General features: G+C 32.7%; 1 protein-coding gene and 1 long non-coding RNA gene across 8 annotated transcripts in view; one reads left to right on the top strand and one right to left on the bottom strand.

Annotated features, from left to right (window-relative positions):
- Nucleotides 1-13318, top strand: part of LOC107995895 (putative mediator of RNA polymerase II transcription subunit 26) — a 69014-nt gene that overhangs the window by 52624 nt on the left and 3072 nt on the right. For 3 of the 6 annotated variants that reach the window (XM_062082120.1, XM_028665787.2, XM_062082119.1), the window contains exons 5-13: nucleotides 754-970; nucleotides 5241-5504; nucleotides 5658-5854; nucleotides 5939-6130; nucleotides 6214-6471; nucleotides 6544-6591; nucleotides 6697-12791; nucleotides 12917-13036; nucleotides 13112-13289. In XM_062082120.1, coding sequence (XP_061938104.1) covers nucleotides 5485-5504; nucleotides 5658-5854; nucleotides 5939-6130; nucleotides 6214-6471; nucleotides 6544-6591; nucleotides 6697-12791; nucleotides 12917-13036; nucleotides 13112-13204 — 7023 coding nt within the window. In that variant the 5' untranslated portion in view covers nucleotides 754-970; nucleotides 5241-5484 and the 3' untranslated portion in view covers nucleotides 13205-13289. Of the gene's footprint in view, nucleotides 1-753; nucleotides 971-5240; nucleotides 5855-5938; nucleotides 6131-6213; nucleotides 6472-6543; nucleotides 6592-6696; nucleotides 12792-12904; nucleotides 13039-13111; nucleotides 13290-13318 lie in introns of those variants that run through there. The other 3 variants (XM_062082121.1, XM_017053628.2, XM_062082122.1) reach the window with 3 other exon arrangements.
- On the bottom strand, nucleotides 604-4983 carry LOC133667000 (uncharacterized). Of its 2 annotated transcripts, none has more exons than XR_009832018.1 (2): nucleotides 3509-4983; nucleotides 604-3333 (listed from the first exon to the last, which is right to left on the bottom strand). It is a non-coding gene; the product is annotated as an uncharacterized LOC133667000 (long non-coding RNA). The 2 variants fall into 2 exon arrangements; XR_009832017.1 differs by having other exon boundaries at nucleotides 604-3327.

Below are 13318 nucleotides of genomic sequence, written 5' to 3'. Positions count from 1 at the left end.
ATTTTGTGAGTTTTGAATGAATCATCAAAAAATAGATAATAAGAGACAAAATGCATTTTTAATTGTTTGAAAATGACCATTGGGTTTTTTCCTTTTTAGTTTTTGGAAAATTAATTATTTTATACAAGAGATTCTTCAACATTAAATATCATCAAATAATTGATCTCTGTCTCGATACTTTAACTCATTGATGATAATTAAATGCGTAAAAATTAAATAAAAGCAACATTATTGAAAATATGAATTAATTAACATATTTTTGCAAAAAATATATTAGAATAAATAAATAATTCGAGGAAGCTTATTGCATAAATTCTTAAAAAAAAATGTTCGTATATAATAATAAAAAAAAAATAGTTTATCATATTATTATAAATACCTTTGACTTCGATAAATTTTATGAAATCAATATAAGTTGCGTTGAAGAAGAAACAAGATGGAAAAAATGTAAAAAAATTGCAATTTCTTTTAATAATATAATTAAAATTAAAATACAGAAACGATATAAAATTACTGTGAAATAAAAAACGATTTATAAAAATAAAATATTGCATAGGATATATTAGCTATGATACGATCTATCATTAAAATAAGAAGTAACAATTTTAGCATTTTTTCTTTCATATCTATTAATATATTAATTATATATTACAAGTTGATAATTATAGCATTAATCTCGAACAGAGTACAATAGTTTGCCTCTTAGAGGAGCAGCATTCACCATAGAAATACCGATCAACCTTATTTGTGCAGGCTGGCAAGGCTTTACCAACGTTCTACCGGTGCACGTGCAGGTTTACACGTATGAAATGTCAGAACAACGGGTGGATTGATTGTTTAAACAAGCATTTAAGCGTCTCAAAGGTGTCGCAAAGCCTCGACTATTTCCTCGAAGGTTGACCAAGGACGCAAGGATCTGAATAGAGAAGAGAGAAGAAAGCCTATACATATACAGAGCTTAGTCACAAAAGTAAGTATATTACATAATACAAGAATAAAATTTTCAATCTATTGCATAGAATGGAAAGTGATTCGAAATTAATTCGTGATAAGTATTTATTACCTTAATTTTGCAATGACAATGTTTGAAAATAAAATAATTATTTATAAAAAGATATCATCTACCAATCTTTTAATATGCTATTAAAATCATCATTCTGAATTGTATTGTGTATTTGATTATACGTTAATAAGTTATTAACAAAAATTTTTCTTTAAAATAATGTTAAGTTTTAATCAGTTTAAGTTTTATTATTAAAGAATTTTATTAGCAGTGAATTATTTAATTAAATGAACTTTTATTTGATTTTGATTTGAGATTGGAATTAATCTTAGAATAGACATAATTAAACAAAAATTTATTTAACTAATTTCAAATTTCATGGTTTATATTGCTTTTGGATTAAATTAGACAATAACTTTTTAATAAACAACGACCGCCAAATAAAACTTTACAATACTATTCTATGATTACAATACTATATACTACGATTATTTTCACTCTCTCATTGATGATTATTTTTACTATTAAAAAATCAAATCGAAATCCTGAGAGTATGATACCTTTTCATAAATATTTATCGAAAATATTTTTTATCTTGTGTAAGTACGTTAAGATAATTTTTCTCGAGAAGAATCTTTTAACTTAATCAGGTGAACATTATGCATCTTATATTACGGTGCAAAAAACAATTATGGTCTCGTTATATCTGGGTGTTCACGTTTGAAATTTCCATTTCCTTTGTCCTCGCGTTTTTTCCTATTTACATTTTTCTATTAACGCTTGGCGGCCTGGCAACATGTTTGCTTCGTTTCCTTCTTCGTGGAAAGAAAAGGAAGAGGGATGGGGAGGGGAGAAGATGGGAAGAAAGATGGGAAGAGGGGACGATATGATTAATATTAATGGTGAGACGGTGAGCGTCAATCGAATTATGTATACGTGGTTATATGGAGGCTTGTTTACTCTAGGCCGTGTCTAACGAATCGATTCGTTAAGTCTTCTTGGATGGTTGCTCGTGGAAGGCGCTTTAACGTACGTAACAGCTCTAACGTTATTTCTCGGGTATACTAATCGTCTGAAAGGGTTCTGGCCTTATTGTGAACGAGCGAAGTTAGCTTTCAGACTACTGGAACTGTAAAGGAATTTAAATATTATTCAATGTTGGAATTTTATCATGTTAAAGCCAAAATTAAAATTTAAATTAAATTGAAATTCTTCTCTATGGGTAAGATTGATCAAATTCTTGTATCAATCATGCTGTAAACCATTGATGAGACGAAGTTTATCGATGATATTAATTTTTTAGAATCGTTCATAACTCATATGAAAGAGCAACGAAAATAATGAAAGTATTCGTTGATTCTCCAAGACCAAAATCGGACAGGCAAGAGCTCGAGCCTTCTAGAATAAAGTATATGAATAAAAATAATAATATTCGAGAAAGATTTTGATAATACCTTGATTAGATTTCTATTTTTCGAAACGTGGAAATTATTGATTGCAAATCTTTGAATGAAGATGGAAATTTTCCGCCATTTTCCGCATTTTAGGGGTTGGACCAAAGGGATGCTGCGCAGATGTGATACTTTCATCTATGCAGAGGGTAGAGCAGTGCTCTGATTGGATCAGTATATCCCCTGTTTCAGAGGGTTGTTACTTCCCTCTCCTTCAATCTAAATACTGGATATGGTGTATCCTCCATTTTATAAAACTTTGAATATCTATATTCAAATCCAATATTCTTTGATATTCTTAATACATCCTTCTAATTTCTCTAAAGAATAAATCAGTAGATAATTCAATAGACAATATTTAACCATAATTCCATTAACAGAAAGTAATATCAAAAAGTTTCAAGAAGAAGTATCATCTGAACAATCTCTGAGTAGAGTCATCAACTGATGGAATTGAAAATCCTCATCAAGAAAGGTTTGGAATTGATCTTTAGAGCCTGGACAGAGACGCAAAGATTCAGGGACGACGACTGCGCAGGATTTCTCTCGCGATGCGGCGTGTGTCGCGGTGGCTGGCCAACCCCTGAGGGCAGCGGCAAAGGGTGGCAGAGGGTGCGGTCTTTCCTCGTAATCAATACCAGTGTCGGCTGGCCTCGCCGTTCTCTCTCGCCGCCCACGCGAAATCCTGCAGACACCGGCTGCCACGCCACGAATTTTTCTTCTTGTCGTCACCGCGCGCCGCCGCCGCCCCCTCTTATCGGCTTTTGTCGTCGCGTCGTTGTCGTGACGGCGTCTGTCCACCCTCTTCCCTCTTCTCGCCAAATAGTGTGGATCATTGTCTTGAGTAGATTGCGGATTTGTATGCAAATACATCTGTAACTTAAATAGCCTCAATAAAAAAAGAATCTTATTTAAAAATTAAAAGAGAAAAAGTGTTTAGAACTCAAAATTCTCTATTATTGTATGCAATCGTTCAAAGAAACGATATATCATTCGCAGCATATGTACGTGTCTACGTATACAATACAGTTTGAAGAAGATTCAACGCACTTACATAGTCTATAAATACGCAAGACACAAAGCAAGAGTTGCAGAAATAAGAGAAACGCGAGCGAAGCGGGTGTTGGTTCTCCTCGAGGGCGCTTCCTGAAAGACGAGCCGTTAATTGTATAAATGATTCTCACGGGAGGATCGTAATTATACCGCTCGCGCATTCCTTAGCCACAGCTCCAAAGGCAGCGAGCGTAAACGTAGATGCGTGAGAGTGCGTACACGCGAAACTCGGCCGTGTGTTGCTTAAATCATTAATTAGTGCCGCACGCGCTACACTCCACCGTTGAAAACTAGAATTTCGCACGGAGCCCCGCTTCGAAACGTTACCACAATGATTAAGCGTTGAATAATTGCCCGATTCTTTTGCTGTCGGTTGTATTCCGTTTAAAGTTGCAACGTTATATATATATATATTTTTTTTCTCTTGATAAACTTACAAACCTAATGTAAATCATATTATATTTTCGCATGTAGTATATTCTAACCTCAATTAAGTAGAATGAAAATCTTTTTTTAGTACGTTTGAACACTGAAACAGTCAAGTTTTCTGTTAAAACATAATGATTTTATATTTTTAAAAATAAAATTAAAAATTAGTAATCGTAATACTGTTTCGTCAAATAAACGAATATTCATGACGAAGATAACGCCGAATGGCGGCCGAATTTCTAACGAGTCATGCCGCGTCGAGAAGGATGCGGCATAAACACATTCGCAATCATCAATGCTACTATCCCTGTATGAATTTTTTTCTTTTTTATTTCTCGTGCTAAATGCGTATTCTGTTTGTTCCTTATGAGTAGGAGTTAATTTTATTGTAAACAGCCTGACAGTGAAATATGCAGCGATGCGGTGTTGCCAAATAAACGACATACGCATAAAAACGCACGAAAATTTTGCAGCGAATGATTCGAATGAAAGAAAAAAAATTATATCGATATATTGAAACACATTTTTACAGTCTTGAAAATTTTTGCCTTCAAATTTTTGAAATATTCGCATCGCTATATTGAATAATAGTATGTCCATGAGCTATAATGAAAGAATTGCACTTTACCAATAGTGTAAAAATTATTTCTTGCGTACATATTTGTTCCATCTTAAAAATCATTAAAACTCTCTTTATTTTTACTCCTTTTGTTAGGGCTGCTTTTTATTCTGTGTAATATTCACACTTGTCATCGGCGATTTGCATTTGGTGACGCTTTCAAGGTGTTCTCTCTCGTATTGACATTCGAATGCATTTCGCATTGTGGCTACGTGCGATTCTCTGCAACGCATCTCCGCGATTATTCCGATGTTGCATTGTAATGAACAAATCACACTTTTACTGAGATTGCACAATCTGTTGGCGCCTATCGTCAACGAAATACCAATTTAATGAGAATGCATCTCTATATCTTAGGCTACTGACCAGCCAAATTGCCTAATAAAAAATTCTTATTCGTTTAAAACTGTTAAAAATAACTCAAATATATTTTTTTTGTCTTATTTATTGAAGATTATATTTTGAATATTAAAAGAATATTAAGGAGAAATTAAATTTTAATTCTGAATATATAAAAAAAAGTATTTATAATAATTATTTTATGTATATTTTTTTTATTTTTAAAAATATCATTTGTGTAATTGTATCAACTATAATACTCATTCTAAACATATGAAGAAAATGAAGATTTAATATATCATGCGTCGATAAGAAAGTTTCATAATTTTCTTCCTTACCATTTCAGTAACGGAAATAAAGACTACACAAAGAAAAATCGATAGAGGGCGGGCAGGTTTAAATGACTGCCATGGTTTTCGGAAGCTGTCGGTAGTTTTTATTTCGCGTATTCCGCGACTAAGACAATTGGAGGGTCGAAATGTCAGAAATTCGATGGGAATCAACGAATGTGTGTAATGTCAGTTATAAGTGACGTATTAGCGCTTCCCGCGGCGCGTTCTTCACGCGAAACGATGCCAAGAGGATAAATTATGCCTCGAAAAGAGAACACGTAAGTGTCCATTAGCCAGCTTCTAACCTCGACCAGTTTATTAGCAAGATTTTCCCTTCTCTTCGCGTCTTTTTCTCTGGAACAAGAATGAACAAACGTGTTTTCATTAAAAAAAAATTAACGGTCCGCTCGTTAACGTGGACATATTCTCAGCAAAGCGAAAACATGGGAGCGAGACAGAAGAAAACGTATGAACGCTTACTTCAAAACTCTGGCAGACCTTCTGCCGCCGCATCAGGAGGGTCGCAAACGCAACAAGGTCGACATCCTGATTCACGCATCGAAGTACATCAAAGACCTCCATAGCCGTACAGAGGAATTATTTTCTGCTCATGCATCAGAAGCACATAGTAAGCAAAATAATTTTGACAATAAGCATAATTTCAAAATTTAAGTTTTTTTCTTTATTTCTGTTAAAATATTTTTGGTTACAGAAGAAGAATTGGCTCGTCTCAAAAAACTTGTAACCCAACTTTTCTCTCGTACACAATTATTGTCTACTCTTTTACGAGAAGCTGGTATATCTGTTCCAGCAGAGCCGGCTCTTGAAAAGATATCTCCTTTAAAATGGTCGAATAAAATTAATGTAGAAGATGCAGAAAAATATTTCAATAAAATAGAAGAAAGTAAAAATATTAAATAAGTATATGTAACAAATGAAAAATAATTTTATTGAATTTAAATGTTCATAAAGAATGTTTGATTTTAGTAAAAAATTCTGAAAGCAAAAGGGAAAAATCTGTAGAACTGAAAGTGCCTTCTAAGAGAAAATCAGTTACTTCTTCTCATTCATCTAACAAAAAAATTGAAAATAGCGATATTTCTAAGGATGTGAATAATTCCATAGAGAATCAAGAGAATCAAGTAAATTGTGTAAATAACAATGATGATATCTCAGATGATTATCCTGTATCAGATATATTAGATACAGGATCTAAAGCAGCAGAATGTTGCCAAACAAACACAGGTATTTATTTCTTTTTATTTTAATACAATTTGTTTTAAATATGAAAATATCTTGTATAATTTTGTTAATTAGGTTCTGATACAGCAGTTAGTTCTTCAATAAATGGGAAGACTAATAATGGTAAATATAATATTAATATATGTAATCAATAGATGTAAGTTATATTAATAGATATAAATTAGAATTTTTTATTCCATCACTTTAAATTATAAAATATTGTTCTAGCATTAGAAAAAGTAGAATCTCAAAAAAAGATAAAAAGAAAAACAAAGAGGAAACAGGAGAAAAAATCACTGACACCGTGTATAAATAATTCCGTAACTAGTCTGACCCCAAATACCCTTATATTATCTGGTGGTAAGTTAATGCCTTTGGTAACTCCAATGACGTCGAATATAATTGTAAATACTCAGCAACAAGCAGCGAATCCCATAATACTCGGTAATGGTCAACAGAATCAAATGATCGTGATGCAATCTTTGACAAATCGTGTGCAGAATCCAGTTGTCTCCATTTGCAATCAAGCTGTGATTAACACAGTTCAAAAGGTTACGCTCAATACGGTCCCTAGTATTCGTGCGAATATGGTAGTTGATTCTCAAAATTGGGCATCTAATGTAAAGAATATAATCAATGCAACAAAGATCGGCGGTCACAAAGGCATTCTGCCTAAGGGTAAGGAAGTTACAAAGACAACGATGACATATAAAGTTCCTATTCCGGCGGTTCACAAGGAAAAAGCAGAAAAATCTAAAGAAAATAGTTCTAAGAAAGATACAGAAATTAAATCGAAGATCAATAAGAATCATATAAAAAATTCTAAAAACCAACAATCTACAGATACTATTGAAGACAAAAATGATAAAGAAAAAAGTGTTAAAACCATTGAAGACACAAATTTTGCACAAAAAGTTGTACTTAAACGACCTGCAAGTACAGAAACAGGATCTATAGATGAACCTGTTGATAAAAAACGAAAAAGAAATGAAAATAATGAACAAAGTCCAGTGATTCTGAATTCAGTACCTGTATCAAAATCAGATTTTACTGTAACCTGTAAATCTATCGAAAGTTTAAAGCATGTGATAGAAAAGATAGGAGAGGACACAAATGAAGAACAAGATAAAATGCATTCTTTGATTCAATCGGAAGAAAATAGAGAAACGAATATACAATGTTCTGTTTTACTAAATACTACTAATACTAATCAAGAGGATATTTCTAACTCTTCAAAACCAATAGATGTCATGACATCGAATAATATTCAATGTGAAACAAAAGAAAGTCAAAACGCGTCAGATGCAACATCATCTATTACTTTTTCAGAAGAACAAGTAAAATCTTCTAATGAAAATATTTCAGATTCTTCTGATACTAATTTCAACATATCTGTTGACAATACTTTAGAAAAATCGAGTAGTTGCATAGATCATTCTAATTCTAATTCTAAATCATCTTTAACAGAAGGAGAAGAGATTGAAAATTCTGTAGAATCTAAAAAAATAAAGGAAGTTTGTAATCTTGATACAGAATTCGACAATCTTTTACAGAATTCAGTGACATCAAAAGAGCCAGAAGTTGTTGAAGGGACAAGTAACTTAGAAAATAATAAGATTATTCTAAATTTAGATACAAATACTACAACAACTTTAAAACCAGAAACAAATACTGTAATTCAAAATTCAGATATCACAACAGCTTCATCGTCATTACTTCCAGTTAACATAGAAGATGAATCTAAATTAGCAAAGGCATCAAAGGAGGAAGTATCAAAAACGTCACTCTCATATAATACAGAAAATTCTTTTGTACCAATTAGCAGCAGAGCTGATGGTCTTCATTCTGATCTTTCAAATGATATATTTGCATCTCTTCAAGTTCCTTCTAGTTCACATAATCCAGAATCTATATCTCCTACAGCAGCATTCTTAATGGCTTTTCCATTAGTATCTTCACTAAATGGTAAGACAGAAGTTTTGGAGGAAGAAATGAAAGAAGATTTTAAATACCATAGTCAAACTCCACCCATGCTTCTACAGATTGGAGCAATGGAACCTAATAGTTTCAAGTTCAAAACAGCATCTCCACCTCATTCTATCGCTGAAAAACGTTTAAAAATGACGTGTGAGGAAAAAAAAGCGATAAATACTTCTGTAAACGAAACAGTAACCTCAAATATGATGGTCTCTGCAGAATGTACTACAGTCACGAAAGTATTGCCCAAAATTATAAACGACGAACATCTCAAAGAACCTTATAAGATTGTTCAAGGTGTGTTGGCACCATCTTTGGAAAAATCTGCATCTTCTAGCTCTTACTCGCATACGACTTTATATTCCATTTCAAATGCTTCAGGTACTACTTCAATCACTAGTACTTCAGAAATGGGAGAAAATTGTCAGAATCAACTTCCAACAAATCTAAGAAATGCAATTACAAATACTACTAACGAAAATATTGCTGCTTCTCAAATTACAGATACAGTCTCAATTTCAAATAAGACAGATTCAAATTGTTCTGTACAAACTTCAACTTGTGACACTAATGTTCGATATAGTACTTCACAGGACTTTTTATCGAGTTACTCAACAATCGTCGAGAATAATATCACCAATCTGCAACAGAATCCAAATGTTTGTACTAGTTCAGCAATTCAAGAAACAAATTCATCTGGATTAAATCAAAATATCGTTCCTGATGTAACTCAAGCATCTTTGGTTTCTCATTTGACTAATACCAATACAACTACAAATACTACATCATTACCATTACAGAATATGCAAATAGATTATACTCAGATGAAAGATAAAGAATCTCATAATTCTCGTCAGACTTACGGGATTCACAACAAGGATTCTTTAATGGAATCTAATATTGCTCCTAATAATCGTCTGAATTATACTGGCCATATGGATAGAGTTCTTCCCACTTCTCAAAATATTCAGCAGGAATACCCAATGCAATCTAAAGATGGAACTCTACCAATTCTCTCTTCTCAAGGCATGCAAACTGTCTATGAGTCACAACCCAAAGATAATCATGTTCTAACTACTCAACAGAATGCTCACCAAAGTTTCGCTATTAATGAGAAAGATCATATTATTCAGAATACTCATAGTGATTATACTGTGGATCAAAATAAAAATCTGTCTCGAAAGGATTCATATTCAACAACCAATAATAACACAAATACATCTAACAGGAATCAGAATTATCCTTCAAAAGATTTAATTTCAAATTCTGAAAATCATTATCAACGTAGTTATTCAAAGATAAATAAAGAATCTGATTCTTCAAATAACAATATTGTGGATCAAGATTCAAAGTTAAATAATATTTTGAGATCAAAAACTCAAGAACCACAAGATCATAGACGTGATAATAATTATAATTCTGCAAAGAAAATGGATGTTGATCCATTCGTTCAAACGTTTTCCTATAATGTAAAAGAATCCATGACTAATCAAGAACAAAATGTTCTAAATCAAAATACTGATAATATTTATCAAAATAAAAGAGAAGAAACACAAAATTATCCTACTTATTCTAACAAAGATACAAAGAAAATCAATACTAGTTCTTCCAATAATATGAATAATAAATCTCTCGTTCAGAATACTCCTGCTACGCGTTATTCACAACCAACATCTTTTGTGGCTACATCCAACTATGAGCAAAGTACGGTTACTGAAAATCATGCGAAATCGACGACTACTGTTGCTCATAATTCTTCAAATTTCAGTATTTTATCTTGGACAACTTTTTCCCCTGTTGGTGGAGGAAACAACAATAATTTAGTACAATTTGAGCAGGGATCGAGCCAGACAGATAATACTGAAGCAAAAACAATATGTGAAAATTATAATTATGTTCCCCTTCATAAAGAAAATACAAATTTTTCCAATGTATTGACCAATGACGTTTATTCGGTGAATTCCACTATGGCTAATATAGACAAATCAAGAATGAAATCGGGAATGGAAGCACAGAAACAATCTTTCGTGGATTCTTCTAAAACTAGAAATATTCAAACTAATATTCCTCCATCTGGTAAACAGACTCGTATGCAAAATCAGTCTTCTTCCAATAATGATTATAACAAATATAGTACAGAAAATAAAAACAAATCTAAATATGGAATGGAATCTGAGTATATTCAAAATGAATATTCAAATGTAGAACAGCAGCAGTCACAACAGCATGCACAAAAAAGTCATCAATCTATGACAACAAAACAGGACAAAGCAATTTATCCAATGTCTAATTATGATTCTCAAGTAAACTTTGATTTACCTGAAGTTAGTTCTCAAATGAAGTATCCTGTTGAAACTTATGCAAGCGCGAATTTTAAATATTCAGATAAATCTCAACAACAAAATCAAAATAAGTACCAACCTCTAATCCAAGGACAAATTTCTTCTCTTCAACATGATAATGTTACTTATAACAATGATGGGAAGCATAGTCAACAACAGAATACAAAATCAAAAGGAAATCAACAACAACATGCAATTAGAGCACCTGTAAATTGGATGATGACTCCAGAGATAAAACATAATGCCAATATTACCGACATTATTTTACCACCTATTGGAAAGGAATTAGATTTCTGCCAAAATAATCTATTTACTCAAACGCCATCTTACAATCAGGGGACACCAAATCAATTTTATAACAATTATGATGTTGCAGCTCATAGTTTTCCAAATTTACCGGTTCTACAAAGTGAACCAAAAAGGACTTCAGAAGTATTCTATTCTGAGGAACAACCATTTCCTTGGTCTCCTACAAAATCAAGTGTGCATGTTGAGCAGACTCAATCAGTCAAGACTATAGATCAGCACATTGTTCCTTCAAGTCTTCCAACTTTGGTCGGCGATCTTGATTTAGGTACTAATATATCCGAGAAACAAAACTTTTTATTTGGTCAAGTAACTTCGAGAATTTCATCTGATCAAAATAAAGATCCTACCAAAGATAAAGATGGAAATGTTACAGGACGTGATTATCATACTGTGTTGAATAATCAAGCTGTTCAACATCCAGTAGCAGGATCTTCTTTTCTTTCTGTGAGTCAATTGGTAGAACATGAAAAAGCCGAGAAATCACATCAACAGCATCATCAACAGCATCATCACCATCATCATCATCATCATCATCATCATACTCATCAGCAGCAACAGCAGCAACAACAACAGCAACAACAACAGGCTAGAAAACACCAGAGAAAAAGTAATACAAGTCCTAGAGGTAATAGTAAAAGACAGATGGATATTCGAAAACAAACATCTGGTAATGATCAAATGCATCAAAGACACGAGGAACAAAAATCGTCTGGACATACTTTTTCTGAACAAGGATATCAACAACAACAACAACAACAACAACAACAACAACAACAACAACAACAACAAAAATACCAACAAAATAATGTTCATTGGAGAAGCAGAAATTGTAAAAGCAATTACACTGCTGAGGCATTGATAGGAACTAATAATAGTGTGCATGATACAAATCAAGATAAACATGCTTCGATCAAATTTACGAATTATTCGCAGAATAAATTCCAAACAAATCTACCTACTGCGGATGCGGTTATGCCTCTTAATTATTTTTCAAATACAGACGACGGTAGTGGTTACGGACAAATGGTGAATCAGAACTTCAATTCATATACATATTCTTCTAATACTAATATTTATCCTACTTCGAATTTTATAACCAGCATATCAAATACACCTACCAGTTACATGATGCCATTACACGATAATACTGACTATATGGAAGCAAATGCTTTCCTTCTATCAAATGTGACCATTGCCTCGACAGTTACCACTTCATCAACTTCTACTGTGACCACCTCGACTTCAAATGTGAATACGAACTCGAAGAATCATCAACACTATGGAAAGCATCAAAATTGCGATAAAAGATACCCTACGAATGCAAAGAAAGGAAAAAGAAAAGGTCTCGATGGAACTATGCAGAATTTAGAATTTCCTCTCTCTGGTATCAATTCACCCTTAGAAGATTATCATCACTCTACTACATTCTTACCACCACCACCACCACCACATGCTAGCCCTCTTTATCAGAATCACTCACAGGCAAATGTATATACTAAAGCAGTAAATGGTTTACCGCCTCCTCCGTCGGTATCTGGTCCCCAGGGTGTACCTACGGCTGGTTTTCCAATGAATCCAAACATGCCAAGGGGAGGAATTGTGGCAAGCAATCACATGACTATGAGCCATCATCCTTCTGGTACAAGTCTTACTAACTTCAATTTGAGTACCATTTTTCCAGAAATGAATGACAAAGTATGTAGTATTGATAACTCTAATTTAAATTTTTTATAATATATTTTATTGAAATATTAATTAGAGTGGAATTAATATTTTATTAATTATTATAGCACATTGAATAATTTTAGTTCATTTGCTAGATTACTGGATACAAACCACCAAATGGTATACCATCTGGTTTATCACAGCCACCTAATCAATCTGCAGCTTATGCACAAAGAACTAACTATCCAACAAATCCTCTCTGTCATCTGCCACAGGTTTTTTTTTTTTAATAATTGAAATCTTTACTTCAATTTTTTTTATGAATTAATATTAAACAGAAATGTTTTCAGGTATCAGAAGGAAGTCAATTTGGTAATAGTGTTCCTCCTCCTCCTCCTCCTCCACCTCCTCCTGGTGTAATACATTACAAGAATGTACAATAATGTAAGTATGAATGAAGAACCAATTGATAGTTGTAAATATGTAAATAATCATGTAATTAATTAAATTAAAAAAAATTGATATATATTTGTGATATGTTTGATTTTATATTGCAC

The sequence above is a fragment of the Apis cerana genome, linkage group LG11 (genome assembly GCF_029169275.1).
Source record: "Apis cerana isolate GH-2021 linkage group LG11, AcerK_1.0, whole genome shotgun sequence".
NCBI lineage: Eukaryota > Metazoa > Arthropoda > Insecta > Hymenoptera > Apidae > Apis > Apis cerana.
The sequence above is the reverse complement of the archived record's forward strand: the minus strand, read 5'-3'. Positions and strand labels throughout refer to the sequence as shown.